The sequence below is a fragment of the Anoplopoma fimbria genome, chromosome 12, assembly GCF_027596085.1.
Source record: "Anoplopoma fimbria isolate UVic2021 breed Golden Eagle Sablefish chromosome 12, Afim_UVic_2022, whole genome shotgun sequence".
In the NCBI taxonomy this organism is placed as follows: domain Eukaryota; kingdom Metazoa; phylum Chordata; class Actinopteri; order Perciformes; family Anoplopomatidae; genus Anoplopoma; species Anoplopoma fimbria.
The window spans coordinates 22397150-22425045 of NC_072460.1; the positions used below are offsets into that span (position 1 = coordinate 22397150).

General features: G+C 42.5%; 2 protein-coding genes across 2 annotated transcripts; one reads left to right on the top strand and one right to left on the bottom strand.

Moving 5' to 3' along the window:
* The first annotated feature begins 1033 nt into the window (after positions 1-1033).
* On the top strand, positions 1034-18482 carry zmp:0000000926 (uncharacterized). The gene is given in 4 exon segments (XM_054609552.1): positions 1034-1217; positions 14708-16397; positions 16400-16455; positions 16726-18482. Coding segments are annotated over 3 exon segments (2055 nt in total). The 5' UTR covers positions 1034-1217; positions 14708-14866; the 3' UTR covers positions 17194-18482.
* Positions 18483-20433: 1951 nt separating this feature from the next.
* irf10 (interferon regulatory factor 10) lies at positions 20434-27293 on the bottom strand. Its single transcript, XM_054609053.1, has 8 exons — positions 26837-27293; positions 25367-25562; positions 25062-25135; positions 24430-24487; positions 23333-23437; positions 22863-23249; positions 22516-22634; positions 20434-21260 (listed from the first exon to the last, which is right to left on the bottom strand). Exons 1-8 carry the CDS (start codon positions 26999-27001, stop codon positions 21156-21158), a joined length of 1209 nt encoding a protein of 402 aa, XP_054465028.1. The 5' UTR covers positions 27002-27293; the 3' UTR covers positions 20434-21155.
* Between the last annotated feature and the right edge of the window lie 603 nt (positions 27294-27896).

A 27896-nucleotide genomic window follows, 5' to 3' on the forward strand; every position in this document is an offset into this window, starting at 1 on the left:
ACTTACAGGAAGTGTATTCAACATAGGTATTCAAGAGAACTACTAGTCACCAGAAGTCATAAGTGCATCTCCTTTCTTAATGATACCAAAAATAAGAGTGCAGGTTAGTTCAGACCAGATTGGATATAATTAACCTCTAATTGTATAAAAGGTAATGCTAGGTCATCTGTGATGGGAACTGAGGCAGTACAGTGATGAGAGCATATGACTTATTGCTACACACACGCACACGCACACACACGCACACGCACACGCACACACACAGGACATTCCCGTACCTCGCAGTGGTTTCACAATAAGATGTGTGAGTGGTCTTTTGTGGTTTCATGCATGAAAGAAAAGCACATGATGCCACAGCACGCAGAACATGACCAAGTGATTCAAGCTAAAAGAGAAGTGGCTCCTTATGACTGCGAAGAAATCATCAATGTGTCGAGATTTGACCAGCTGACATGTCAATGCTTAGCGCTTATGTTCAGCTCCCTCACCTACGGCACCGCGGCACACCTTTCCCCCCATCATCATCATCCACGTGGCCTGCGATTGGCTGACGTGGGCTAAGAGGCCGAGGTGTTGCAGCAAATAGCACGAGCCGTGGGCTGGCCCATTCTGCAGCTCGAGGGAGGTTAATGAGTGAAGCCGCTGGGCTATCAGCCAAACATGAGCAGCAATGCTAAGGCTCCCACAATGAGCCTGACTGTATTACCACTGAGCTCTGTCTAATTATACACACTCCCAGAGAGGGAGAGAGAGAGAGAGAGAGAGAGAGAGAGAGAGAGAGAGAGGGAGGGGGGGAGGGAGGGAGCATATTAGGCAGGGGAAAGGAAAAAAGTTATCAAGTGTCACCGTGTGTCAGAGGGGACTTACTCAGAGAGGGATGAGTGTAGATTGAAGTTGTAAGGGGTGAGATAGAAGGTGTGTGTGTCAGTTAGAGCGACGGCGAGAAAGGAGGAGGGAGGGAGGGAGGGAGGGAGGGAGGGGGTTGGAGAGATCAAGCGAGCTGGGGAGAGAGAGAGAGAGAGAGAGGGAGAGCAAAGAGGCGTTTAGAGAGTGAGAAGGAGGAGAGGCAGGAATAGGATGAAGGAAGGGGAGGCTGAGCAGTAGAGAGGAAGAAGAGGCTCGCAGTCTCAAAACTGGATATTCTTACGTGCCTGCTGCCAACTGGTCCACCAATGAGTAAACTCTCTGCTACCTGCTACGCGAAGGCACCCGGCGAGGTATGTGACCACACCGCTTCCTCCTGTGAGTGTGCGTTTGTGTGTGTGTGTGTGTGTGTGTGTGTGTGTGTGTGTGTGTGTGTGTGTGTGGGAGCGCAGGTGTGTTGGCAACTTTGAATGAAAGGATAAACCCTCACTGAGCTGTGTGCGTTTAAATGCTCTGAGGAAACAGGTTCAGGAGCGACTGTCATCGGGTCATCTACAGAGTGAGCTGGGTTAATTACAAGGATAAATTGTGTTGTGTGTGTGTGTGTGTGTGTGTGTGTGTGTGTGTGTGTGTGTGTGTGTGTGTGTGTGTGTGTGTGTGTGTGTGTGTGTGTGTGTGTGTGTGTGTGTGTGAGTGAATGAGCGTATATCCTCATGTAAAGCGGCACCTGTGTGTGGGAGTGTTTTCTGCGTGTGGAAGGGCATAACAGAGAGAGTGTGAACAAGAGGGAGAGTGTGACAGATCCACAGTCAAGGAGTGTGTGAGAAAGACGAAGACAGACAGAGAGAGAGAGACAGAGAGAGAGAGAGAGAGAGAGAGAGAGAGAGAGAGAGGTGGAGGTTCATCACTCAGCATGATGGCAGATCAGGACTTTCAGAATTAGAGCAGTGGGCTTAAATAGCCCTGGTCCAGAGATAGCCAAGGGGCCCTGGAGGAGCCCGCTTAAAACTGTGAGGAACAGATATGAGATTTGAGAGAGGGTGGGGTTAGTGGAGCAGTTTTGAGGGGGAGGGAATTTGGAAAGAGGTGGGATGTCAGGGAGGAAGAGAGAGAAAATGGGAGGTGCAGATGTTTGGGGGCAAGTCTCATGCAATCAAAAGGGAGGATGTGCAGGTGTGTAGATCTGAAATCTACTGTAACTTCTCATTCAACCAGTGTATAAAGACACACGAGAGGACGTGTGCTTTTAATCTGTAATCACAACTTTACACCACATGGTCAAAGACTAAATTTGTCTCTTTTTCCCCTCTGCTGGGAGAGCTATGTTTGTGTTCTATAACCGACTCATTTCTCGCCGTTCTCGCAGGAGAAACACTACGCCGGTGCGTAGATTATGATTTCTGTAAGTCTATTTCTGCAACAGCAGCCGCCTTCCTTCTGCTGCAGTGATACCCTCCATATGCTGCATATAGGAAAACTTCACAGGTTCAAAGAGTTCCCAGCTATAGATGTCTTTCGAGCGAGACGCACAACATTTTGTCATCCGCTGACTTAATTCACTTATTCACAATTACGAGGACGATCCGCGGGAGTGTACAGGAAGTCTTATGTCACTGAGAGATTGCTTCAAGAAAATGCTCCTTTTGACTAATTGCAAAGTGTGACTCATATGCAAAGGAGTAATTTCAACCCGATTTGGAGCGAGGACTCTGTGGCGTAACAGTGATAATTTGTGCCTAGGTGGGGCTCTAGTTGTAGTCAGGTGGCTTCAAAACCCAGATCTTTAATAGGGTTTAAATATATATATTACAGTAACTTACTTATATAAACCTGGAGCTTTGTTTTATGACCGTGTACCAGAGAGGTGCCCTCATGAATGGCGACGATAAAGAGAAAAACTGAATGTGGGATTTTTTTTTCTACATCTCGTGGGACACAGAAATACAACTCGTCTCTGTGGGCTGAATGAGAAATACAGCATGTCCTCCCATCCCATGTTTCTTAGAGTACTGTCACCCTGAAGAGCAGAACAGGCTTGTGGGAGAAGGTTGAGTGGCTGCTGGCCCTTTAAGAGGTCTATTTTTACAGGGGCACACTCATGCATGGAGCGAGGCGCTCAGAGGAGGCAGTGGCACACGGAGACTATCTGCTCTGCCTCACTTCTGTGACTCCACACAACACATCCTATAGGCCCATAACCTTGTGACGATGTGACCCAAAATATCAATATTGTTATCAATGTTTTATATCACGGTATGACAAGCTAAAAGGGATACAAAACATGACTCTCTTTGGCAATGTAGGGAAACATATCTGAAGAAAGGGACGTGTTTATTGGGTCTAAATAGGAATAAAAATGAGGTTGAGTCCTACATGTTTTGGGAGGAGTAGCAAGCCCCACAATATAAATGTAATATTATTCATTCAGAATTAAAAGCAAAAAGCTGTTTGGAGTTGTGATTGTATTGCTAAGAAATAAAGAATTTTTAGACATATTTACCGTTGTTTTATTTTTCAGTAAGTATTTTCACCTCTTTTCGCAAACAGCAAAAATTTGAATATTACATGTTAAATAATTTACATCTCTGAAGAAAACGAAAGCTGACATTATCTTTGACGTCTTAACCCACATGTAGAAAGAGTTCACAGAGTAGACCTTGTTGGATCGGTACTGTACAAAAGACACATGGCACGTAGATCGCCTATTTTTTATCATCAAAAATAGGGGAGCCGAAATGGAAAGCAGGAGATTCCGTGAAAAGGAACGGCGATAGCCTTAAGGTAACCATGGACAGTATAACCTGTGCAGGAGTGACGTAGTTCATCAGGTGTTGTAATTCCCTCCGGTGTATTTGCCAAACCAAATTGCATGTGTTTATCACAGCGAGGATGGTGTCAAAAATCATATCCGAACGTGTCACTTGAACCCGGTATACCGCCTACTCCTAGAGAGAATTATAAAACTTAAGGAGCACGTTTTGTTATTTTTCCAACACAAGCTCAAACTCGAAAAATGATTAAATCTGGAAGTTACAAGGTTTGTGCCCGACAAGGAGAATCAGCCCCTACAAAGTGGATCTCTCTGAAGTCTAAAAGTGATAATGAGTGGGAGCTCGCAATAAAGACACCCTTATGCACACTGTACACAAATGTGCCAACATTCCCACATACTTGTTTTGATATGCAGATAGCTATGAAAGAAATCTGAAAACATTCATGCCCCCATCTTACAAACACATAATACACTTAGTTTACTTACACCCACACACTCCTCGAAAGGCACCCAAAAAAAATAAAAAAACGAGCACATTTCAGAACATTTTCACACAAACACACATCCTTGCACTTAGAGGTGCGCATAGTGCTGTACACACCCACGTAAAAAAAATAAATATATAACTTATACATCCTCAATATCTGGACCTAAAATAAACTTCTCCTTATGCAATCTGCATGTTATATAATGCATGGTCTGTCATTATCACAGCGCTCCTTTACGCCCTGCTGTGCCTCTCCACCTACAGCATCACACAGACAGGCCGACACACACACACACACACACACACACACACACACACACACACACACACACACACACACACACACACACGCACCTTGTGTCGACAGTCATATACTCTAGCACTCTCACCCACGTTGAGTGCGTGCTCTCAAACAGCCAGCCAGTTGAGTGAAAGGGAAAGACAGAGAGTGGGTGGGTAAGGGGGGGGGGACTGAAAGTGAAAGAAACAGAGAGGGAAAACTTCAAGAGTGTACATTCACGCAGAGACTACACATTTGCATGATCACATGGGTTTATGCATGTGTCTTTTTAAGGGCATATGATTTATATTTGGTCTCATAAAATTCCCTTATTCAACCCCTCTAAACCTATTTGAGGCTTCATGACCCCATGTTACCTTATTTGTTTATTCATATTCTTTATCACCCTGTTCCTCTTCTCGCTCACCGGCTAGGATCTGTGATCATCACTCTCACTGTCAAAAGTCACACTCACATTATGGGCAAACAAACACTATACGTGTCTTGCACGTCGTCCTCTCTCAGAACGGAGAGAGAGTCAAGTTCGGCAACATTTGCTGCCCTAACACATACTGTACTTCAATTAATTCATATATGTATATTTATATATAAAAAGGTAATGCTCACGTCATTTCTTTTTTTATTCTTATGTAAGCTGACAAACAGAGCAATATGTAATATATCTGCTATGTGTCAACAGAGGCATACTCGGCTCCATATCCATAATTTAACTTGGGGTACTGCAGGTTATTTAGTAAACAATAAATTAAACTCTATCGGATTGCCAGTTGGCAGCCTCATGTTTTGAAAAGTGAAGCCGATGCAGAATGCATTGAAATTTCATTCTTTCTAATGGCCATCAGGTGGCGACTCCTCTGGTTGCAAAACGAAGTTTGATTGTATAGAATGAGAAAATGACCTCTCTCTTGATTTATTCCCTCAGTAAACATTGTAAACATGAGTTTATGGTCCCAATTGCTAGTTTCAAGTCTTCTTCCATACAACATGATGTTTATTTAGTAAATTATGTTCCCATTTAGAGTCAAATAGACCATAAAGCAGGATATTTTATGATGACGTCAAGACGACTTCGACTTCTTTTAGTCAGTCTACCGGCATTGCACAAATCTCTTTAACCGTACATGCTCTTCAGTCGAGGGGACCTCCGTGCCAACTGCTCCCAGATCAGCACTCTCACAGTTGAAGGGTATGAGAATTGGCTTGGGATCTCAAGTCGAGGAGCCAGGGAGTGTGATGAATAATCCCAAACAGAGGCAGGTGTTTGAATACAGTTGACATCGTGCCAGACTACTTTAAGGTGACAGACACACCTGCCAGTGGGGGGTTGTCCCACGAGAGGGAGGCGCAGGAAGTGGGATTTCATAGGATGCATTTACGTTAAGATACGTGTGAAGTACTTTGTGAAGATATGTGTATGCAGTGTGTTTGTGTGTGTGTTGTGCATATGTAAAGTGCAATCTGTCAGTTATCAGAGTTTTTCTCTCTCTTTGTGTTAGCACGGATCGTTTTTTTCTTCGGCCCTGACCTGCTCACCCTTGTATATGATCAAGCAGTATGTTCTCCTCCTCCTCCGCACTTCATCTACAATAGGGGTCAATGGCCTTTCACCCCCACCACCCACCATTTAACACCCACAGTTTTTTTTTGCAGCCAGGCCTGCCTCTCAGCCCAGTGGATCAGTAAATCTGCCCGTACAGACAGACCCAGAGCACACAAACGCAACATACTGCACAGTATCGGTTTTGGTATCACTGTACAGAAAGTGTAACATCTGAGACGTCCTGTAGCCTATAGCATCAATAGGGTCCTGAAAGCCTGTCCTGAAGTCGCGTATTACGTTCCCTACCCTTTGCTTCTCTATTCCTTTTTTTTTTTTTTTTTTAAAAAAGAATTTTTTTATTTTTTATCTTTTGCAACATTAAAATCACTCAGCAAAACATCTTTCTCTAATTCAATTTCACTTCTTTTTTTTGTTGTGTTAATTATAAGCAGAGATTATTAAAATAGCTGCGTGACAGAGGTTCTCTCTCAAGTGGGACTCTCCCTATTTTCATTTTGAAACCAAGCATTAAGCCCACTCACAAATCCTTTTTTTCAATATCATTTGCAGCACCCTCTATAACAAAGAGCACAAGCCGTGCGTTGGGTAAACAAGCGTGAGGCTGGCCAGCGGATCTGGTGTGGGAGGGGTTGTAGAGCAGCAGCAATAATGGCAGTGTATAGCAATGTTGTCTTGAATGCCGGCAGTGATAAAGGTAATCCAGACAGTATCTATAGAGCAAGTCTAGACAGTCTCGCTGAAAATGAATGGCACTTGAGCTCCCGATGAGAGACCTGGCCATGCACTCTCAGTGGAGAAGTCATCAGCGTGTATGCATACAGCTCGCTGACATTTTGCTGCTAAAACTAGAGAACTAACAGCAAAAACCCAGTTTGACTGTCAGTCGCCATGGGGACGGCGCCAAAAACAACAAATCTTTGTAATGAAAAGTAATCCCCGCTCTTTCTTTCTCTCTCACACACACACACAAACACAGACTTGTTCTCTCTCCTTCAAGCTGTTTCTACCCCATCAGATTCGCTCCCTGAGTCTCTCTCTCTCTCTCTCTCTCTCTCTCTCTCCCCCCTCTCCTCGTCACTCAACCCCCAATTGTAAGCTACTGATCTCATAGCGTGAGAGAAATACTCGCATCAAGACCTATGAGTTTGGCTAATCATGTCACAAACTAGCGAGAGGGACCGTCACCTGTGAGCCAGTGAAGATGAGTGTGTAAAATTAAATAAATTAGTGAGAATTAATTTAGACAAAATTATAGAGCTGAAAGAATGGAAATACAAAAGCATGACTGTGCATCAGCAGAATGTGACATCACTACAGTTGCATAAGAATCGCCTTGGTGATGTTTGTGTGGTGTTTTTTTGTTTTGTTTTTTTTAACTTTGTGATGCATATGATGCCTACAAATTGAGTCATCTCTTTGCGGTTAAAAACGTAGCTAGTGCAAATGCCACAGAAGAGATTGAGACAGTGGAAAAGTGCAAAAATGAAACTCCCATCAGTAGATACTTAAATGTCAATGAATGACAACAACATAACAGCCCGCCTTAGTATGTCACCCACAAGGTTTGCAGACTACCTGTTAACTGTTCCACTTGTTCCCTTCTGACCTCTGCATGCACACTAATATGTGCTGCCTATCTTCATGTAGAAGAAGAAGAGACACACTGCAGCAGTCTGGTCAGAGGAAGAGGAGGATGTTTTTTTTTTTTTTTGCTTCTGCTGACTGGCTGACCTGCATGTAATTAGTCAAGTCATATTTTTAACTAATATTGCGTAAAAGCCAGCTTAAGGAGTCATAGCTGCCCTATTTATACCCAAGGGGCTAATGGCCTGTACCACTACACAGGGGGGATTTCCTCCCAGAACTATACTAAGCCTTCCTTAGGCCGTACCAGTTGGGATTCACGGGGATTAACCCAGCAATACATTACAGCCGTCATCCTCTCGTCTGCATCGCTCACGCTGCACTGCTCTCGTCCAATCAGCTGTTTCGCATATTCTGACACCAACACCAAGGCAGTGTGTTCTGTTTATTTTTTACCGTACTGATGGCACATACTGTTGATCTTTTATCCTTCATAAAAATAAAAAAACACACTGACAAAGTGTGCAGGTCCGTCATGACTGAGCACAAAGAGTCACTCTTACATTGAGTGTTTGCGTGCAGAGCTGCTGGCTCATCCTGTTGAAGAATGGGCCAGGGCCCTGAAGGCTGACCTGGCCTTTTGCCCAATAAGCCATCGCCCGTATCACCCTGTCCTTTTTATCAGCTTAGCCCTGCTCCTTGTGGAGTAAGCCACAACACTCGGCTAGTAGTACTCCCCTCCTCCCCTCACCACCTCCCGCCATCATTCATTCTAACTATCCAGCTATCTATCCATCTATCCATCTACATATCTATCTATCTTTCTATATGTGTCCTCAACCAACCCCCCCCCCCCCCCCACTCCACTCTCCTCTACTCTCCCCTCTTCTCAGATCTGTTACATTCAGCAACAAATTTCTGCTGCATCAGACGTCCATCATAGATCCCCCCGCTCAGCCTGAAACGTGATCAGACACCCCATACGAGGCTACGCACTAGGAAAAAAAAAAAAAAAAAAAGAAGAAGAAGAAGCATAAATAATTGTATTTTTTAAAAAAAAAAGGAATAAAGGAGTAGAAGCTAAGACAGTTAAACTTGTCCCATGTTCAATAAAAAACTGCTGAGGAGAGGATGTCACCTGTAAAAGACCCCTTTTGCTACATGACACTTCCTTTGGTTTGCTGGGTGACTCATCTGACCTTTCTTGTCTAGGCCTGACCCTGTGTGTGTGTGTGTGTGTGTGTGTGTGTGTGTGTGTGTGTGTGTGTGTGTGTGTGTGTGTGTGTGTGTGTGTGTGTGTGTGTGTGTGTGTGTGTGTGTGTGTGTGTGTGTGTGTGTGTGTGTGTGTGTGTGTGTGTGTGTGTGTGTGTGTGTGTAAGCCAAGCCAGAGAGAGAGAGAGAGAGAAAGAGAGAGAGAGAAAAAGTCTCAGTGGTGCACGTCAATGATTGACAGCTCAGTTGGACTCCACTGCGTATTTGCTGGTGTCGATTTTTATTGCTCGCGTTGATCTGTGTGTGTGTGTTCAATATGCTAAATATCAACGTGTGCATACATAAGTAGAGCACAACAGTCATTTCTATATCTCTATATTGTAGTAAACACTCTTTGATGAACCCGGTTCTTGCTCTATTTCCTGCTCTTTCACTATGACTGGACTATTATGTCGGAATGTATATCAAACACTGATATAATTTATGTAGAATTATTATTATTAGCACAAAAGGCTGATTATTTTAGTCCTTTACTACATTTTATTATTTCCAATTTAAGTTCCTTTATATATTTAAATATACAAAGTATGATTTCTCACTAACTTACAATCTTGAGTTTTAATTGTATTGGTTAAAAAAAATTGTTATTTGTTATCCTGTATGATTTAATTTAGAAATTCAACTCTGTCACCTTAAGAGCAATGGGTTTAATATACTCATGGAAATTCTTTTGTAGTGGCAACTTTATTTTTATCAAGGTTTTTAAATCTTACATTTTTTTTATAATTACAACAACAGAAATTAACATACAATTTGCTGTTTGTAAACCAGCTTTTAAACATAAGAAAGAAACCTTTCATTCTTGGCCTTTTGTTCCTTTTTATTGCATATGAATTAATGCATTTATGAACTGATACATTTTTTTCTTAATTTCTTTTAGATATTTTCTTTATATTTATTTATAGTTTAACAATAAATATTGTTCTTACTTTTGTTAAGACTTTTGTTAAGACTGAATTTCAATTCAAATGCAAATTTCATTAAATTTGCATTTGTGGCCCTTAGCTATTGGAAGCAAAATCTCACAGTATGGTTTAATCTAAATCTAAAACTCTCCAAAAGTTCAAGAAATCTGTAGAACGGTTTAATTGTGATACTTAAATAAACCCACACAAAAACAGCAAATGCCAGAGCAGACAGCGCTTGTGCCCACACAACCTCAGAGCACATCATTTTCAAACAGCATTCGCTTCAAATAAAAGTAATCTTCTCCTAAATGTCAGAGGAGACTGTCTTGGCAATTGTCATCTCAGCGTGAACGTTTCAATGTGGCCTTCAAGCTGATGTGTCTGCACACTTTTTTCCAAATCTGATTAACTCTCCACTCTATTGAGGTTGAGAAGTTAGACAAGGTTAACCCCCAGCTCCAAAAACTTGTTGTATACAAGTCTGCACACTGCTGTATGTTTGCAAGGTTGGGTTGCCTGAATTGCTCATAGAAAAAAAAAGAAATATTGCTCCTTACAATTCACCAGCAATAATGATTTGATTGCTTCATTAAGTCCTATTTCTCCCTGTGCTCCAATTTATGTTTTCGTTTTCCTTTATTGCATTTCTGCGCCAATAATTAACATAAGCATGTCTGATCTGAGGTTTGGCCTTGTTTCTTTGCAGACAGGTTGATAGACCTGCATTTTCAACCTTGTGTCGGTTTATCATTTTGTCGTAATTTTTTTTATAACTGGCTGGTTTCTGATTTCTTGCCGTGAATTGAGCTCCAGCACTCTCACCAATTCAGCGCTAATAAGCCATACGAGCAATACCGACGCACTTCACTTGCACCGACTGAATCACCGAAGCAAATCATTCAGAGCACTCCTGCGGCGCTCCTTTTAGCGTATGAGCCTCTGTGTGTGAGTGTGTGTGCGTTTGTGTGTGTGAATGTGAAGTGAAATCTAATTTATTCATAAAAGCTCCTTTAACAACAGGTTCGTCACAAAGTGCTTTGATGAGAACAAAGGACATGAATTCATACGAAAACTACAGACAAACAAAAAGAACAAGTATAGAGTGTGTGCGTGTGTGTGTGTGTGTGTGTGTGTGTGTGTGCTTGATGGATGTGAGGTTTAGTTTTGAGTCAGAGGCAGCCGAAGTCTGAGAGTGTGTGTAGGATGATGAGCCTCCCACCACGTCCCTCCCTGTCTCTCATCAACTGTCTCTGCCTCCCCCCCAATCCCTCCCTCTCTTTTATGTGCCAACATGTCTTCACAAATATAGATTAACAATTCCATGATTGATTGTATTCATGTTAAAAACATACATTGAACTGGTGAAACTAAAGTGGAAAGCATACCTTCAGACGGTACAAAGGCGCCATATAGTCAACATATACTACCTACTATATAATCTGTATGTGCTGCATCCTTGACTGTTTGTATGTGTACGTTTGTGTGTGAATATATATGTGTGTGTGTGTGTGTGTGTGTGTATTTGTGTGCATATTTGTATCCCTCACAGTGATTAAAGCAAGTGGGCGGCAGCAGCAACTGGTCTGCCTGTGTGGCTCTGCATAGCAGACATGTTTCTCACTGCTAGATATTACTCATTTCCTCAGCCCTTTGCACACACACACACACACACAAACACACTTGACACGCACACAGTCACATACACAACAGACTGAGAGAGAGACGGATAGCATGCTCTCAGTTCTTTCCCTCAGTTTGGTGGGCTCGCTGGTATTATTTCATGCATGCAGAGATCAGAGGCAGCTTGTAGCTGGAGGCTGCTGATATCTGCGGGTGTTGTAACTTGCGGCGGTGCTGCCGAGGAGCAGTGTAGCACCGTGAGGAGCTGAGGAGTGGGTTGACCCTCTGGGAGGACTGGAACATGAATGACTGCCAAGACTTGGACGTCTGCTCAGCCCTAACTAAGGTCAGTCTCGCATCCCATCACAGCAACCGCTGTAGCAACTCCATCAACCTGCTCCCACTTTCTCAAACTGCTCTTTTGGATTAAATTAGCTGCAATTTGCTGCTTTTCCTTTGCAGAGAGCACCTCGTGACTATCAGTTGATGTTTTGTTTGATAGCAAAATAGGAAAAAATTGCAATATTCTGTAGTTCTGCTTTTTTTTTTAGGTTTGCGGTCATGAGTATACAGTGCATTTGACAGTTCCTGAGAAATGCATGTAGAGAAAAGGCGGGATGAGGTGGAGCGGTGCAGACGGATATGTCTAAATTGGCAATTACTTGGGAGAAAGTTGATGAATGTAAACATTTCACAATTTAATATAAAAAAAGAATTTTTTTTAAATCAGTTTGAATCTAAAAATGAAAGAAACTTTTAATATATAATGCATTTATGGCATATATATTATATTACATGGCATATCAAAAGCTTTGAGGGGTATTTCCTTGGAAGGAGGGTGTAACATAATTATGGCTGAGATCTGTCTGATTTTATAAATGTAAATGCTCTGTAGTTCCAGCTAAACTTCAGCTCTGTGCGTGTCTGCAAAGTGTAGGAGTATATTCTGTTAGAAGACACTTCTCTGCAAACTCCTCCACATGCACAATTGTGTTCTTTGTTATCTTGTACTTTATTTGGCAAGTTTATATTAGGTCTTTTTTTGACAGGCTTTTTCATAAGGGCTGTCGGAATGACAAGCTTGTCAGAGTCATTCGAGGACAAATACTGAAACTAGATTCTTTTGTCGTAAGAAATCTGGATTGTAGACTCTCCGCCAAAGCAGAGTGGAGGTATACGCGATAAGTTAGAAAAAAATCAGACCTTTTGATTACTCTGTGGAACTTGAAACAAATATTTTAATATAGTCATTACATGTGGGATTTATTTAAGCATTGTTACTGATGATCTTTTTCCTAATTGGCAAAATTGAATTTGGTAATTCATTTGTTGTTGTTTTTTCCATTTCTATTTAGTTAAACAAGTACTGATGTTATACTCCTATGATATGGACTGGTTGTCACTTTTAATATATTGATGTCAATCTATCATGAAAATTGAAAAACTGATTATTCTAGGAAAATGAATTATGGAAAAAATCCGGATGGGTTATGTGAGGAAGGATTTCCAATTGTTGATGCCGTCTGAGGGCATTTTATCTCAAGAGTAGCAAATTATCATTTTCAGAGGTCAATGGTTGTTTTCAGCCCACATGAGGCCATGTTATCCTTCAGCTGAGCTAAAAAAAATATCAATTCATTTGGACTAAATTGATATGGTTTTACATCATAACAGCAACTTGTTTTTTGTCTATCATAAACATTTTTCCCACGTTCTTCTCCATCACACTCGTCCTGTGTGAGTGTCTGGGACGATTAATCCCCCCCTCCTCCCGCCACCCAGTTTGCAGTTTTCCACTCAGATGCACAAACAGCTTGCTCGACTCCAACACTTATTCTGTTTTTGGACCGAGTCACTTGATGAGCAACAGTTTACCCGCCTCTCCATGGAGTATCCCCATCTAACCTCTCTAACAGAGTGGCTTTGTGTGTATGTGTGTGTGTGTGTGTGTGTGTGTGTGTGTGTGTGTATATGTGTGTGTGTGTGGACACAGTTGCCATGGTGACAGTGTGGTGGATGGTGAGACGGCAGGGAGTTGGTAGGCTGTTGAGACAGACTTGCGGGTGAGTGCGGGTCTGAGTGGCAGCTCGGTGCTGTAGTGTTGTGGCGGTGGCGGGAGCAGCAGCAACGGCGGTGGTGGTGGGGTGGTGGTGGTGGTGGTGGTGGTGGTGGTGTTGTTGGAGGGAACAGCTGGGCTGGCGGCGCGGCAACCATCGCTTCAAAAGAGCTCATTTGCAACGTTTGGAGGAGAATTAGTAGAGCTCCCCCGCACTTCTCACTGAATGAAACAAGACTGCAAAATCTCCGACACATTTGAGGACTCGAACACAAACACACACGCACACGGAGCCCTAAACAAATAAACACGTTCACACATTTCTCGCGGGAGGGAAGAAAAAAGAAAAAATTACACATGCACACAAACATGGCACACACGCATGCACACGCAGAGACAATCACACACATTTACACACACCCCTGCTGTGACACATAATTAATATGCAAAGACACATATCCTGTATCCACAACAACTGGTGGTAATATCAACAGTGTCTCTGTCAGCTTTTGGGTGGGTGGTGACCAGCTTTGCCTATCACTGGGGGAGTAAGTACAGCCGCCGGAGGGAGTATTTGTGTGTCTGCTGCTGTCCGTGTGTGCGTCTGAAAGAGAAGGGGTGGGGGCTGCTAGTAGTAAGCTCATATAGAATAGAGAGAACACCCGGGGGTGTCGTGGGGGTGGCTCATGAAAGTGGTACAAAAAAAACATATCTACATATTCCAATCGTCCTCTGAGAGTCAAAGATGAAAACTCTCCTGCTGTGAGAGTATGTGTGTTTGTGCTTTCACACACACACACACACACACACACACACACACACACACACACACACACACACACACACACACACACACACACACACACACACACACACACACACACACACACACACACACACACACACTGCCTCTGAACTTCATTGGCTGCAAAACATATTTTTAGTCCACATGTGGGAGTAATGTGTTTGAATGAAACGAGTAAGTTGGGTAGTTTCAGTCCCACCGCAGTGCACAAAAGGTAATGACTAATTAGTGGCAGCTATCAGAAAGCGTTTTCTAACCTTTTTATAAGAAGTTCATGTGAGGGAGTCACTGGCTGATTACTCGCCATCTGTCTGATGCAGCTGAATTTGTTTGTTTGCGTGTCTGACCTGACTGGCTGCTCAGTCTTAACTACATCTGACAGACCGTCCTTTTTTTCTGTGTTCGTACTTAATCTCTCACTCTGTCTCTGTCCCCTCCCTCCCTTGTGTTCCTGTCCTCTTTCATCCGTCCTCTAGGTGAGTGGCGCTTCGGTACAACGGACTCAGCAGTGATCTGACAGTGATGCCGTGTAGCAGCCTTCCCCTCTGTCTGCGCCCCTCGTTCTCCCGTGAGGCCCATGTGACCTAGCCTGCACCCGCACACAGGGGGCCCCCCAGTGCCGCTGGAGCCCACCCATGAATCCCAGCCCCGACCGCGGCAAAGAGTGCCTCCCTCCCAAGAAGAGGGAGTCTCGGCAAGGATCGCTGGACCACCACATCCCTCTGGACGAGTTTAAACCCCCTGTGCCGCTCCGGAGTCGGTCCAGCGGAGGAGGAGGAGGAGGAGATGGAGGCAGGGAGGCCAGTGACAGGGACCGAGCTCTGATTAACACGAACCTACATCTCCTACATACTCCTCAGCCCCTTCCTGCTCCAGCACCAGGCCTCCCCCTGCCCCTACCCTGGCACCTGGGCTACTCTCCCTCTGTCTCTCTCCCCCTTTTCCCCGGGCAGGTCGGCGAGAGGAGGGGCTCAGGGTCACCCGCCTGGAGAGATGATCCTCTCCCCTCAACCCTGCAACACCACTCCAGGTGGCTTAGAGGGGAAGTGCCTCTCTCCTTACCACCTTCCCCATCTCCCTCCTCCACCTCCTCCTTCAAGACTCCCTTTCCGGCTGATTCTCGAGAGATATGGTCCTACATTAACAGCGGCCGGCGGGACAACAGCTCCTCTCTCCTCTCCCCATCATACTTGTTTAGCCACCACTCTCTCTACCCTCAAGATCCAAGCTTTGTTGAGGCCAGACACAGATACCTGGTCAAGAGGCCCAACGGCCTGGACGGGCCAGGCAGCAGGACTGCCCTGACCTCCAGGCATCTACCCACAGTAGATTATGGGAACGACAGCAGCAGAACCAGGCTGGACATCAGTCCACACAGCTCCCATACCAACGGTGGACGGAGACAGCAGGAGGATCCAACATCCCATGGCCATTCTGGAGGGCCATTTTTGCAAGACTCTCAAGCTCAGGAAGGCCCTGAGCCACATTCCTCACTGCAGGACAGACATTCGCATGGGATAGTTAAGACCAGCTTACACTCCACCAGTCCCCATCCTCTCGGACCAGCCCCCAGGGCAGGTAGAGGGGGACTGTTGGACCCCCTCGGGGTCACACCGGCTGAAGCACAGATCTACTACTCCTTGGGATCGGTGTGCCACCCGAGCCCTCAGGTCCAGGCCTACCCGCTCTACAGCCCCTCAGGAACAGCTCTGTACAACCTGCACAGGGAGCCAGGACCCAGGCAGCACAATCCAAGGAACTCACCGCACTCACCCCTGGGTCTACCTAACAGCCATGACAGGTCGCAGAGAGACCGGGACAGAGACCAAGAAAGAGAAAGAGAAAGAGAAAAAATCAGAAGTAAAGAGAAAGAGAGGCATCTACAACACGACAAAGACCAAGAAAGAGACAGTGAGCGCGAGAGACGACGGGACAGAGACAGAGACCGAGGGAGGGAGCTATCTCCTTCTCATCCTCAAGCCTCACCCCCGACCCTTCACTCATCTCCCCCCGCGCTCCTACCTCACTTCACCAAGGGATCTCTGATCGAGTTGGCCAGCGGTCGATTGAAGCGGGTGGAGGAGCTGCGGACCGAGGACTTCCTGAGGAGCGCAGATACCTCCCCAGAGTTCCACCTCAGCACCTGCACCGTGCTGCTGATTTCCCCGGCAGTGCACAAGGCTTCACCCACCTGCAGGTCCACCTTACAGACCGAAACACTCAGGTCAGTTTTCTCTCTTAATATTCACTCCAGCTTACACTTGAGCGGCAGATATCTACATTAAAGCATAATCAGATGTAACTTAATGAATAACTGCATGACCAGATGAGTGTTTCATGCAAATCAGTCCCACTTTGAGCTCAGGTGAAAACATCAGTTTAATTCTTGACACATATATTACTACACACCAAAGTCAGATTGTGGTGATGACAAGTGAAAGACATAAAAGAGACCACTTGGTTGAGTGTGTAACAATGTTGTGGTTTTGTGTAGGAGTTACTGAAGGTGTTGGTGGAGTATCCGTTCTTCGTGCAGGACCGAGGCTGGTCTTCTTGCTGTCCGCAGAGAACCGCCCAGCTGTACGGCCTGCCCTGCCGCCAGCTGATGGAGGGGGATGTCTGCCTGGCTCTCACCCCCACCCCCACCACCACCACCACCCAAACCCACCGGACACACACGCGTACTGGCTCCAGGGCCCATCGCACGCATCTCCTCCCCTCCAGGGCATCAGGAGAACCCAGCAACTCGCATAGGGAGGAGATGCCACCTCCACCTCCTCCTCCCCCTCTTCCTCACCACCACCCTGCTCCTACTGTGCCGGCTCCTCCGCGTGCTCCGGCTGTAGAGCCCCCCACCCGGGAGCAGCCGCGTCCACGCAAACGGCGCTGGTCTGCCCCGGATACCCTTCCCTCAACTGGAACTGATTTACCTCATGGCTCCAAGCTAATGAAGTGGCAGTAGAATCTTGGGAATGCATACGTGTACATGCATACTTACACACACACACACACACACACACACACACACACACACACACACACACACAGATAAGCACATACACACCCTCCTCGTCTCTGTTGCACCCACCAAGACAAACAATGGAGAGACCTCAAGGTAGGGTTGCAGGGAAGGAACGACAAAAACAATAGAAAACACAATTTACGGGTGTCCACACTGCTGCCCCAAATATTATCCTATCCCATCCTAGTCTGGCCCTAGTTGTATCCTCCTTTCCTTTCCTTTCCTTTCCCTTCCTTTTCCCTTCCTTTTCCTTTCCTCAACCTTACTTAGAACAGCCCCGAGAGGAGCAGCAGCTGAAGGATCTCTGGATGGCTCCTTTACAGACACTCTGAAGACATTTAGTGAGACAATCAAGCACTTGTCTGTGGTCACTCTGTTTTTGTAATGGCTGTCCCACCCACATACTTACTGACAGTGTTTTCTGCAGGGTATCGATTTTCAATCAGTGTTATGAAAGTAAACGCTATTGAAGAAGCGCAGATATATATGAACAAGAGTTGACTATATATATTACATTACAGATGTTATATACAGTAAATATGCTAAACAGATTTAATGCAATCTCTCTGTCAATTTCGCAATGCATTTCTTTTTTTATTTTTCTTGCTTCTGAGCCGATGTCTAACTGTCGGCCTGGGCATGCAAGGTGAATGTATGAGCAACTCTTCGCCTTTTTTTTAATTCTCATCACTGGGAGTCATTTCAAACAATTGATTGTTCGTCAAGGCATTACCCTCCAATATGTTCTTAACATTATCTCTGAGAAAGGGAGAACACTAATGAAAACTGCGTAACAGACAATCCCCCACCCACACAGACAGGTCTGTGCCACATCGCCTCGACACTCATGGTGTTTTTCCATTAAAAAATGATTGATGGAAAGAGTAGAAAGTGCAGTATGGCTGAGGAGTAATGGTGCTAATAACACGTTGGAACATGATGCTTTGTGAATACTCTTGACCCCCGTGTACTGCACGCTTCTGTTCCCATCTCATTTTTTACGTACTGTATTTGTTTGAAGGCAGGGAAAACGATGAAAGTATTTTAAACTCAGATACGGGTATCTCCTCTGATTCAGCACACAATCTCACTTTAGTTTTTGTGTTTGTTTTTTTTGTATTTTATTTTCAAAAAGAAAACCTTACCTGTTGATTTTTCTTTTTAAATGTTATAGCTACAAAAATGTATATTTTTAAAAATTGTGAATCTGTTATGATGTTCGCTAGAAATAAAGGAAAAAAAGCTTTATAGATTTAATTAGAGGTGTGAATTTATTCTCTGCATGTGTTGTCAGGAACGATATGCTTAAAATATCATCTAATACAGATGCAGAATATAAGGTTGACAAAAAAAGAATTACTGGCACATTTTTCTTATTAATAAATTTAGTGACCATTGAGAACATACTGGTTTAGGTCAAACAGGTCAAACTTTGGCCTGCGGTGTTGCTGTTTCCAGCTTTCTCAGGAACCGCTCGTACAAACAACTTCACACTCAACACCGACAACCTTTCGTTGTTCCTGAGCAATACAGCTACCATCACATGGATGCTTCACACACCAAAGGCTACTCACGGTCAGAAACAACAACAACAACAACAACAAATACACGCTGATTCACAGGAACAAACACCAGGACCAGATGTTGCCATTGAGCATGATACGCAACTGCCTGGAGCTCGCCAACTAAAAAGACCCCATAAAGCTATAGATTTATTATGATATTTAGATATGAAAAGTGTTGAAATATGTTACTATTCGAACTTACTGTACTCAAAAACCACTTACAAAAGCCTCCCAATGCTTTATACAACTGTATTGCCTACTACTTACAGTATACGTCTACTTTAGAAGTAAACATTAGTACTGCTACATTTACCTGACAAAGGAATGTCACTGGTCGGATTCATATATGACTCACAAAATATAACAATTCAAATATGATGCATTGTTATTCATTAAAACATTCATTATATTAGAAATGAAAGCTCCACCTTGAATAGAAGTTAAGTACATTGTGCTGATAATGCCCCTTTCACTCTTCATTACACCAAACATCTGAGACTTCAACAGCGTGGTATTAATAGTTTTACTAATAAAATGATAATGTACAGGAACAAGAGGGAGGGAGGGGACAGAGACAGAAGAGAGAGAGTATGAACACAGAAAAAAAGGACGGTCTGTCAGATGTAGTTAAATGATAATGTTTAGCGATTAGTACATGGCAATTTAATTCAGTTTCTTTTAAAAGACGACTTTGTCAGACATCATTAACTTTACATTACACGTCAACCTCAGGTGTTACTTAAAGGTTTACTTTAGTTAGGAAAACAAACAAAAAAGTTAATATATGTACACAAAAAAATATATTTTCATGGAAAAATGTTCCAACGTTTTCCCTAAGAAGGAAATATTAATATTTATTAATAGCTTTACTATCAATAGTTTATAGTTTTACATCATTTGTGCAGGTCTACTTCTATCAACATTTACTTAAGTTGAAAGGGTGAAAGTTAAAGCAAGATGGCCTGAGTCTGGGAACCCCAAATCACTTAATCCGCCCCGGAAAAACACACCCAAATTGCGGTTACTGGCGGTGAGAAACATCGGTGAAATCGGCCTTCACTTAAATTGCAGCACTACTTTTAGCGGCGGAGGTAACGATTGAGCGTGTTTGTCATAAATTAGTGTCAAATCATACAATGTCAAAAAATAAAGTCCTACAGAGAGAAAAAAACGCATGTAGAAGCCTACTCACGGTCACACCAGTTTATCCACCATCTATGTAAAGTATCCTGCAGATAAAGTGAACTAGTTTGTTAAGGGCCTTTGCAGGTGACATGTTGGACATCTTCTCGTGTTGCCAGATCAGACTTTCCAAGCCAGTCAGTTTCCAAACCAGTCACAACTTAGAAAAACACCCACATTTAATATAAAAACCCCAGCCCTAACCATAACCCTACCAGAACACCGTGACAAACTTTAAACCATTTCATCAGATAACCAAAGATACAAATGTTAGATAAATAGACTAAAGCATTGCACAAAGAGTGCAGACAAATACATACATGTAAATGATGAAGATGTCTAGTTAAGCAGGTCTTCCCTTATCCCAAATGAAAATTGAATAAAATATTTCTCAAATTAAATGAGTCAATAATAAGACTGAATGGACACACAAGGTTTAATATGTTTTGTATCTGCTTGTTTGGTGATTATTTTCACAATATGAAAAAAACAACAACACACCAAATGTTAACTAAAGCAACCAAAATTTAATTTACCAGCCCAGCCCTTTTTTTTCACTTCCATCAAAAGTACACCATATGGGAGCAAACCAGCCCAATCTGGCAACACTGTGCAGGTGTCCTAGAGCCCCGTCCCCCTTCTACTAAACAAATCACTGTCCGGTCGTTTATTCAAAGTTTATTAGTATTGAACATATCCAAATTGCACCAAATCCTTTATGGCACTCCCTCGGGGGCCCCAGTGATACACCCATCAAGTGTGAAGTGATTCAATCAGATGAGCGGCTCTCCAGAGGACAAACCTACATTAACACACACTGGCCTATACAGCTACATACACAGATGTTTTCAGCACGTTTAATTGAAGATTTATGCTTTAACAACAGCTAATAACTATTGCCATTCTAGCTGCACGGTGGACAGAGAAAAAATCTATATAAGGTGCAAAAAATCCCTTTATACATCGCAAACAGGTCTTTAATACAACACCTCCATCGTTCTGTCATCATGTACACATTTCCACGGTTGACACTCTGTATTGTTTGCTCTTAGGGTGTCTTTCATGATGATGACAGGGAATGACTGAAGCTTTATTATCCACTTGTATATAGTTCATGGATGCCCCCCCGGTTCAGGGTAGCTTTTCCCTTTCCTCCTACATCTTCTCTCCCTCCATGTTGGAGTCGAGAACCGTCCGCTTCTCCTCGATCTCTCCGAAGTTGAACTTCTGCAGCAGCTCCACTGCAAACAAGGGCACCACCTGGCCGACAGGACACAGTGTGGGACACAATCAGTGTGGTTATGAGGACCTCTGCTGGTGATGGAAAATACTACAGCTATGCCCTACGCATGCAGGAAGTACATTACATTACATTACATTACAGTCATTTAGCAGACGCTTTTATCCAAAGCGACTTACAATCAGTAGTATGTTACATATCATTCACCCATTCACACACTGATGACAGGCTACCATGCAAGGTGCCACCATCAGACTCTAACTAACATTCATGCAACATCCAGTCCACACCGATGGCAAGCCTTCAGGAGCAACTTGGGGTTAAGTGTCTTGCCCAAGGACACATCGACTGCTGAAGCCGGGTATCGAACCACCGACCTTCTGATTGGAGAACTACCTTGCTCTCCACTACGCCACAGCCACCCCACACAGGAATAGTAAGAGTCTGCCTGGATTGATGAGCACTGACTTTTTCAGTCCTGATACAGATACCAATACCTGGGCTTTGGGTATCGTCCAATATCGAGAACCGATTCGATAACAGTGTTAAATTAATAAACCGGATTCCTCACTGTATGGAAGAGACTGGGATCATTCTTAAATGTGTGGCAACATCAGGCTTGACTTGCTTTCTTAACTTTGTAAAACTAAGTGTAACAAATAAACACATAGATGTAAGTTTACTGAATTATAATTTATCAAAATAATGGTATCTGATATCATATCGGCCCATCCTCACCGACAACCAATCCAACTATTAGAGTCACTATCGGACAGAAATCTCAAATCAGTATCGATGCATCTCTTCTCAAAAGTCGGCAAGCTTTTCAACATGTTATTAAAATCACGTAGAACTTTGTAAGTCCAAGCTCTTGGTTGTTTGGCATTCCAGAAAGTCACATAGTGGATCAAACCCTTGACATCAAATTACACTGCTCACATCATAAAATTACAACACTAGATCATTTAGAATTCAAATGCAGGCATGTACAAAAATATGTTCAAAAAACACGTGCGCATGTTTTTGTCCGGTAGCTAAATCCACAAAACTGTAATTGTATTTCTACAGAAGAATCTCAACCAGATGAAGATCAATCCGACTTCAGTACATTGAACATAGTTTGATGTGATGAAATAGAAATTCTTAATGGAGCGAGTCCTTGTGAGCATTTTTAAATTCAAATAAAAAAATGATCAATAATATAAACATGATATTTCATCAACAACCCAAATCTGCACATATGCATTCAATGGTAAATATGCAAATTCCACCCACCTTTGCCATGATCAGCTTCCTGGTTTTAGGCACGTTGGGGTCTGGATACTCCTCTCCGAAGCAGAGCTCAATCTCATAAGAAGGTGTCGCTCTCTTCCCCTGTAAACAGCTCTGGAGCTCTGCACACAAACATTGCATATTGGAATATTCTGATTTAATCACACAGACATATTCCCTCTTTGCATAGAGCAATAATGTGAGCAATAAAATCCCAAATAATCTGCCTCTGTTTGAATGAATCACATTTTGTTCCAGCTTGGTTTACATAGGTTTATCTAGCTGGTTGTAAATTAATTCAAACTGCTTTTAGCGGCTGACATTTTCTGTTTATGCATTCATCGCCTTACCGTTGAGAAATGTGGGTATATCAAGCAGTTTGAAGGTCTTTTCTCGCTCCAGTTTGTTGGGCTGGTCAGCGTGTTGGGCCATGGGACCGCTCCAGTACACCCGGCCCTGGCAGAACCGCTTGATGAACACCCCGTCTGGGGCCACCCACAGTAGCACGCCCCTCTCCAGGTGACACAGGAGGCGGTTCATTGCTTCGGCCAGCCATGGCGGCAGGGACATGGAGCCCGGCGAGGGGAAGGAGAGCTGCTGGGCGGTGCAGGGCCCGTAGATCCGCTCGTTTCCTAAGGGGACGCGGCCCTGCAGGATGAAGCACCCTTCTGGGCTCCTGGTGGTCACCTTCATCACCCGCTGGCCCTGGTACAACAACGTCACCTGCATACGAAAGTCTGCACACACAAAATGAAAGGTCAAACAACAAAGAGGCCAGTGACATGTTGAGATTGTTTCCTGCATAATCTCATGAGTTTACCTGATATGTTGAGTGTCGGGCTGAGGAAGGTTATAGAAGCAGGGCTCTGATTTTGCCTCTTTTTTCTTGTGAGCTCACAATACATGTGCTCCTTCATCAGATCATCTAAAGCAGAATGGAGACATTATTCAATCAGAACTTTATGCATACAGTTTGTCTACTGGGACAGACAGAGGCTTGATCCTGAAACGCGTTTGTTTTCAGGTCTCATATAAATAAAGCATTAAAATAAAGGCATTTTAAGCGTTTAAAAGAAAGTGATTTGGAGTTTTCTACAGATTTTTCTGTCAACGTGTATCTTTATCCAAATACTCTATCCTTAAACAAACTCTATTGAGTCCAGGAAGTGGTCCTACCTAAACATATTTCGAAGTAGGGCTCCTTATCGGAGAAATGTGAGCTTATTTGAGTGACAAGACATATGTCCCCATGTCAAATTTTAACCCACAAATACTCAAAATCCACGGCTCTACTCAGTCCCCAAACTAAGAAATCCAACAAAGGTGAAAAGAAAACAACAACAAGAGTCTGCAGCCATGTTAGCGACACTGTGAGTCTACCAAATGTAATGGCTTTCCATTTTTCCTATTGCTGTTGAGAGATTACACTGCAACGATTTAACCGTTTGAGGTAAGTGGACAAATGCGACCAGGCTCTTTTACAAATGCCAGGCCAAAACAAAACTATGACCAAATGAGTATTATAAAGGCTATAGCGTCAGCCGCTTTAAGCCACTGAGGTGTTAACTGATGTACTGAATAACGTTACCGTGTCTGATTAAGTCCCAGACAAAGAGAAATGGAAGTCAGAGTAAAACTTTCCAACTGAGTCCAACCGGTTTTTTTTTACTGTATATTTCTGTGTCCATCAAACTCAAATCTGTTTCTAATACAAACAAACAACTACACACAGAGTCATTATTATAGTTATTGCAGCAGTAACTGTTCACTACTGTCTATCTGAGCTCTAGTTGGCTCCTACGGGTATTCTGACTGGGATGAGGAACTTTTGATGACTAGATCATTTGAGTTTCCTATTCTGTGAATCCTCCTTAAACATTCTATATAACAGGAACAGCTTGTGTGAATAACACTTACCGGGTAATGGTTTTACTTCTTCTTTACTTCTGTGAAATGATTCCTTTTGACAGTGGAGCTATAAAACCAAACACAGCATGGAGTTCATGGGAGAGATTTGTTTTGAGGATCAGATCTTTTTTTTTATGATATCAGGTCAGTTTAAAATGATTTTCCCATCAAACCCCAAATGTTTTCTGCTGCAAGAGTCTGCAATAGTGCTCTTTAGATGTGGACAGCTCAGAAAAATGCTTCCACTAATACAAAGTCCTTCAAAGCAATTGCATTAACTATACATTTTCTAACCCTCCATACACAAGGTTTGAAATATGTCTGACTTTTTGGTGACTTATAGTGGTAGTATCAAAAAAAAGACAAAAGACAAGCAAATTTGATCAGGAGACACTGGGAATAAATAGTCCTCCCCTAAGCTTTTTTTTCCACTTGTAAAATCTAAATCTGATTTTCCTTCCTCATTTACCATCCGTTTCTAAAACTCCAAATAAGCACTGAGCACACAAAAATACAGAAATAAAGAGTCCTATTTATAAGAAACTGAGAGCTGTGTTTTTAGCATTAAGTCACAGTATTCAGCAAGTTCTTAGTTTTTTTTACTCAGTTTATAGAATATTGGCGCTTTGATTTTCACTTACATGTTTGTCCAGAAAAGCCGGGCTCCTTTGAGACCTCTGAGCCTGGATGACTTGATCTTTTATCTGGGGAGACTCTGAGGAAAGCAACGAGTGAGAACAAATGAGAGCCAATAAAAGAGTCATTTAATACAAAAACCTTTTCAATATTGGTGAAAAGTTGATAAAAGAAAGGTCATTATATAAATGCAACATTTCATTCTTTGTTTATTTGCTTTGATTGACCTTTATCTGTCTTACTGTGGTGCTTTTTATTAAAAAACAATAAGATAATATAAAAAGAAAAGAGCATTTGTTTTCATTTGTACCTGCTGGCCTGGCAGGCACATTGTCGTACTGGATAAGGTAGACTTTATAAGGCTCAGTGATGTCCAGCTGGTTGCGTTCAGGGACCTCATGGAAATCTGTACTCTTGTTGAGTGCACAGCGTAGACGGGTCTTCCACATGGTGGGGTCGGCTCTGTCCCTCCCCTCCCTGTACTTACCCTTATATACAGCCCATGCCTGAATGTGAACATTGAAATATGTATAAACAAAAAAAATATATAATAATAAAGAAATAAAAACTGCAGTTGTGAACGACTGGTTGAACACATATATTTCAACAATTGCACACTATTTTACTGCATCAAATTGATTAGAATTGTCATTTTCTTTATAGGGAATATATTCCTGAAATATATATTGTTATTTTATTAATTATCTTTAACTAAATATCCATCCACAGTAGTGTGAAAGCAGATAACTGAATGTGCACTGTAAGAACATATTAGTCACCTAGGTCTTTGTTAGTTAGAGGTGGACAATTTATAAATAACTTCTGAAATGGCTCTGAATTAGAGGACTTAAAAATGTGAGATATATTGAGAATATCAACCTTATTTACATTTACTTAATGATGAAATATAAAATTGACATTTTACTGTATACAGAATACCTTTAAGTGAATAAAAACCAGCAGAATCAAAAGTCTTTTTACCACATTTGTCTTCATTCTTTCTTTAACTAACTCATTTTCTAAAGCCTCCCAGTGACAATGATCTAAATATCAACACTTAATGCTTTAAACAGAAAAGTGCTACTAAGCGTTGGAAATATATTTTATGACTGTGTTGCTCCCAACTGGTTATTGTTGGACTAGTATCACACAACACAGCCTTGACAAACAGAACCGCAAGAAAAAGGTAACTCCTCCTATATTTTTTTGCCTATATACAGTGGTACATGAACGCATCATTTCAGCAGACTTCTCCAATCAACCCACAGTTCAACCATATGTTCAGCCTTTTGAAAAAGAGTGAAGTAATGATAATAAAAATCGAAAACAATAAAAATATTAATAATAAATACAGCCATACATACATTAATAGATACTGGATGCAGGCAAACCTATATATATATATAAAAATCAATCATTCCAAATATTTTTTTAAACAAGTTATGCAGTTCATGTTGCTTCTGTGTGGGAGAGATTAAAAGGAGAAAAATAGACACTTCTGCTTAACAAGACAACAGGCCAGAGTATAATTACTTAATAATGTGCAATAAGACAATAAACCTGTTTCCAAGGTTAGTAGTTCAACATGGTACAATCTGCAAATGTTTTATTTATCATTACACTTGTTTTGGCCTTAAATATATTAATCAATTTTGCAAAAAAAAAAAGGGGAAATGTTGGTTTTTTTATCAAACTGTTCTTCTTCAAAATAAATGAAGAACATATTGTAAATGTATCGGACCCTAGCTTCTACGTTGGATAACATGAAACAAGTGCAGACCTTAAAGAGAGCCGCGTCCTCCGTCTGCTTGTAGTCCTTCTTGGCTGCGTGCTTCCACGGGATCCTGAACATGGTTTTGCTGTCATCTTCCCAGCTCAGCCCCTCATATTTCCCACTCTCTATCTGAGTTATGAGCCACTCTTTCATGTGCATCTTAGCTTCCATCTTCAACACAAAAGACTTGAAGTGTCTTACAGGAACAAACAAAAAAAAAACACACTTAAAAATCAGAGATGCATGTGCTGGGTGGCTCGACGTTCCCACCTTGCAGAGAAAAAAAAATTAAAAAAAAAATCTATATTCCTTATTCTGATGCCTCTCAACCTTCTGAAATGGATTGGATCACAATGCTGTAGGATAATAATGTAAAGCAGTTCATGGAAAAAAAAAAAATATAGACAAACAGACCTCAGTCTTCAACGCAGAAGTTGTAACTAAAGTTAAATGCGCGCTTGGAAGCGAAAGCGAAAGCCTGAAGCTCTTTCAATACTTTCGGTTTCCTTCTGCTTACTGTGTTGCAGCGAAAGTTAAATCATTTCCAAGTAGAAGGGTGAGTAAGGGGGAGGGGGGGGTTAAACACTTCCTTTAAATGTAAAGAATGGATATAACCATTCTGCAAAGGTCAGGGTTTTGTTTGTATTAGAGGCATGTTTTAGGCACAATAAAGCATGCCTTTAGGCTATTATTATATGACAATGATCAGAAAACTTCTGAATGTTTCTTATAATAAAGGTAGGCAGTTAACCTTTATAGCAGTTAACCTTTATACCCCAAAACATGCTAAATAAAGTGAAGTTTTCTTTTAATTTGAAAATGAATGAGTAGTTGAAACAGTCACCCCCAGAGCATTAATCATATAGAGCAAAGTGACACACACACACACACACACACACACACACACACACACACACACACACACACACACACACACACACACACACACACGCACAGAAACTCTCATACCGAAACGCTCATGTGAAAATGAATGTGGGTGTAAGGGTTTTTTTCTTCTTCCATGAACTCCTCCTCTTCCTCCTCAGAGGCTCTATGGTGCTGACTG

Coding starts and splice junctions, on each gene's coding strand:
- irf10 (XM_054609053.1), bottom strand. CDS start 27,001: ATGGAAGCTAAGATGCACATGAAAGAGTGGCTCATAACTCAGATAGAG. Junction 25,136..25,366: donor TGTGCCTGCCAGGCCAGCAG/GTACAAATGAAA, acceptor TGCTTTCCTCAG/AGTCTCCCCAGATAAAAGAT. Junction 21,261..22,515: donor GGAAGCTGATCATGGCAAAG/GTGGGTGGAATT, acceptor CCTGTCGGCCAG/GTGGTGCCCTTGTTTGCAGT.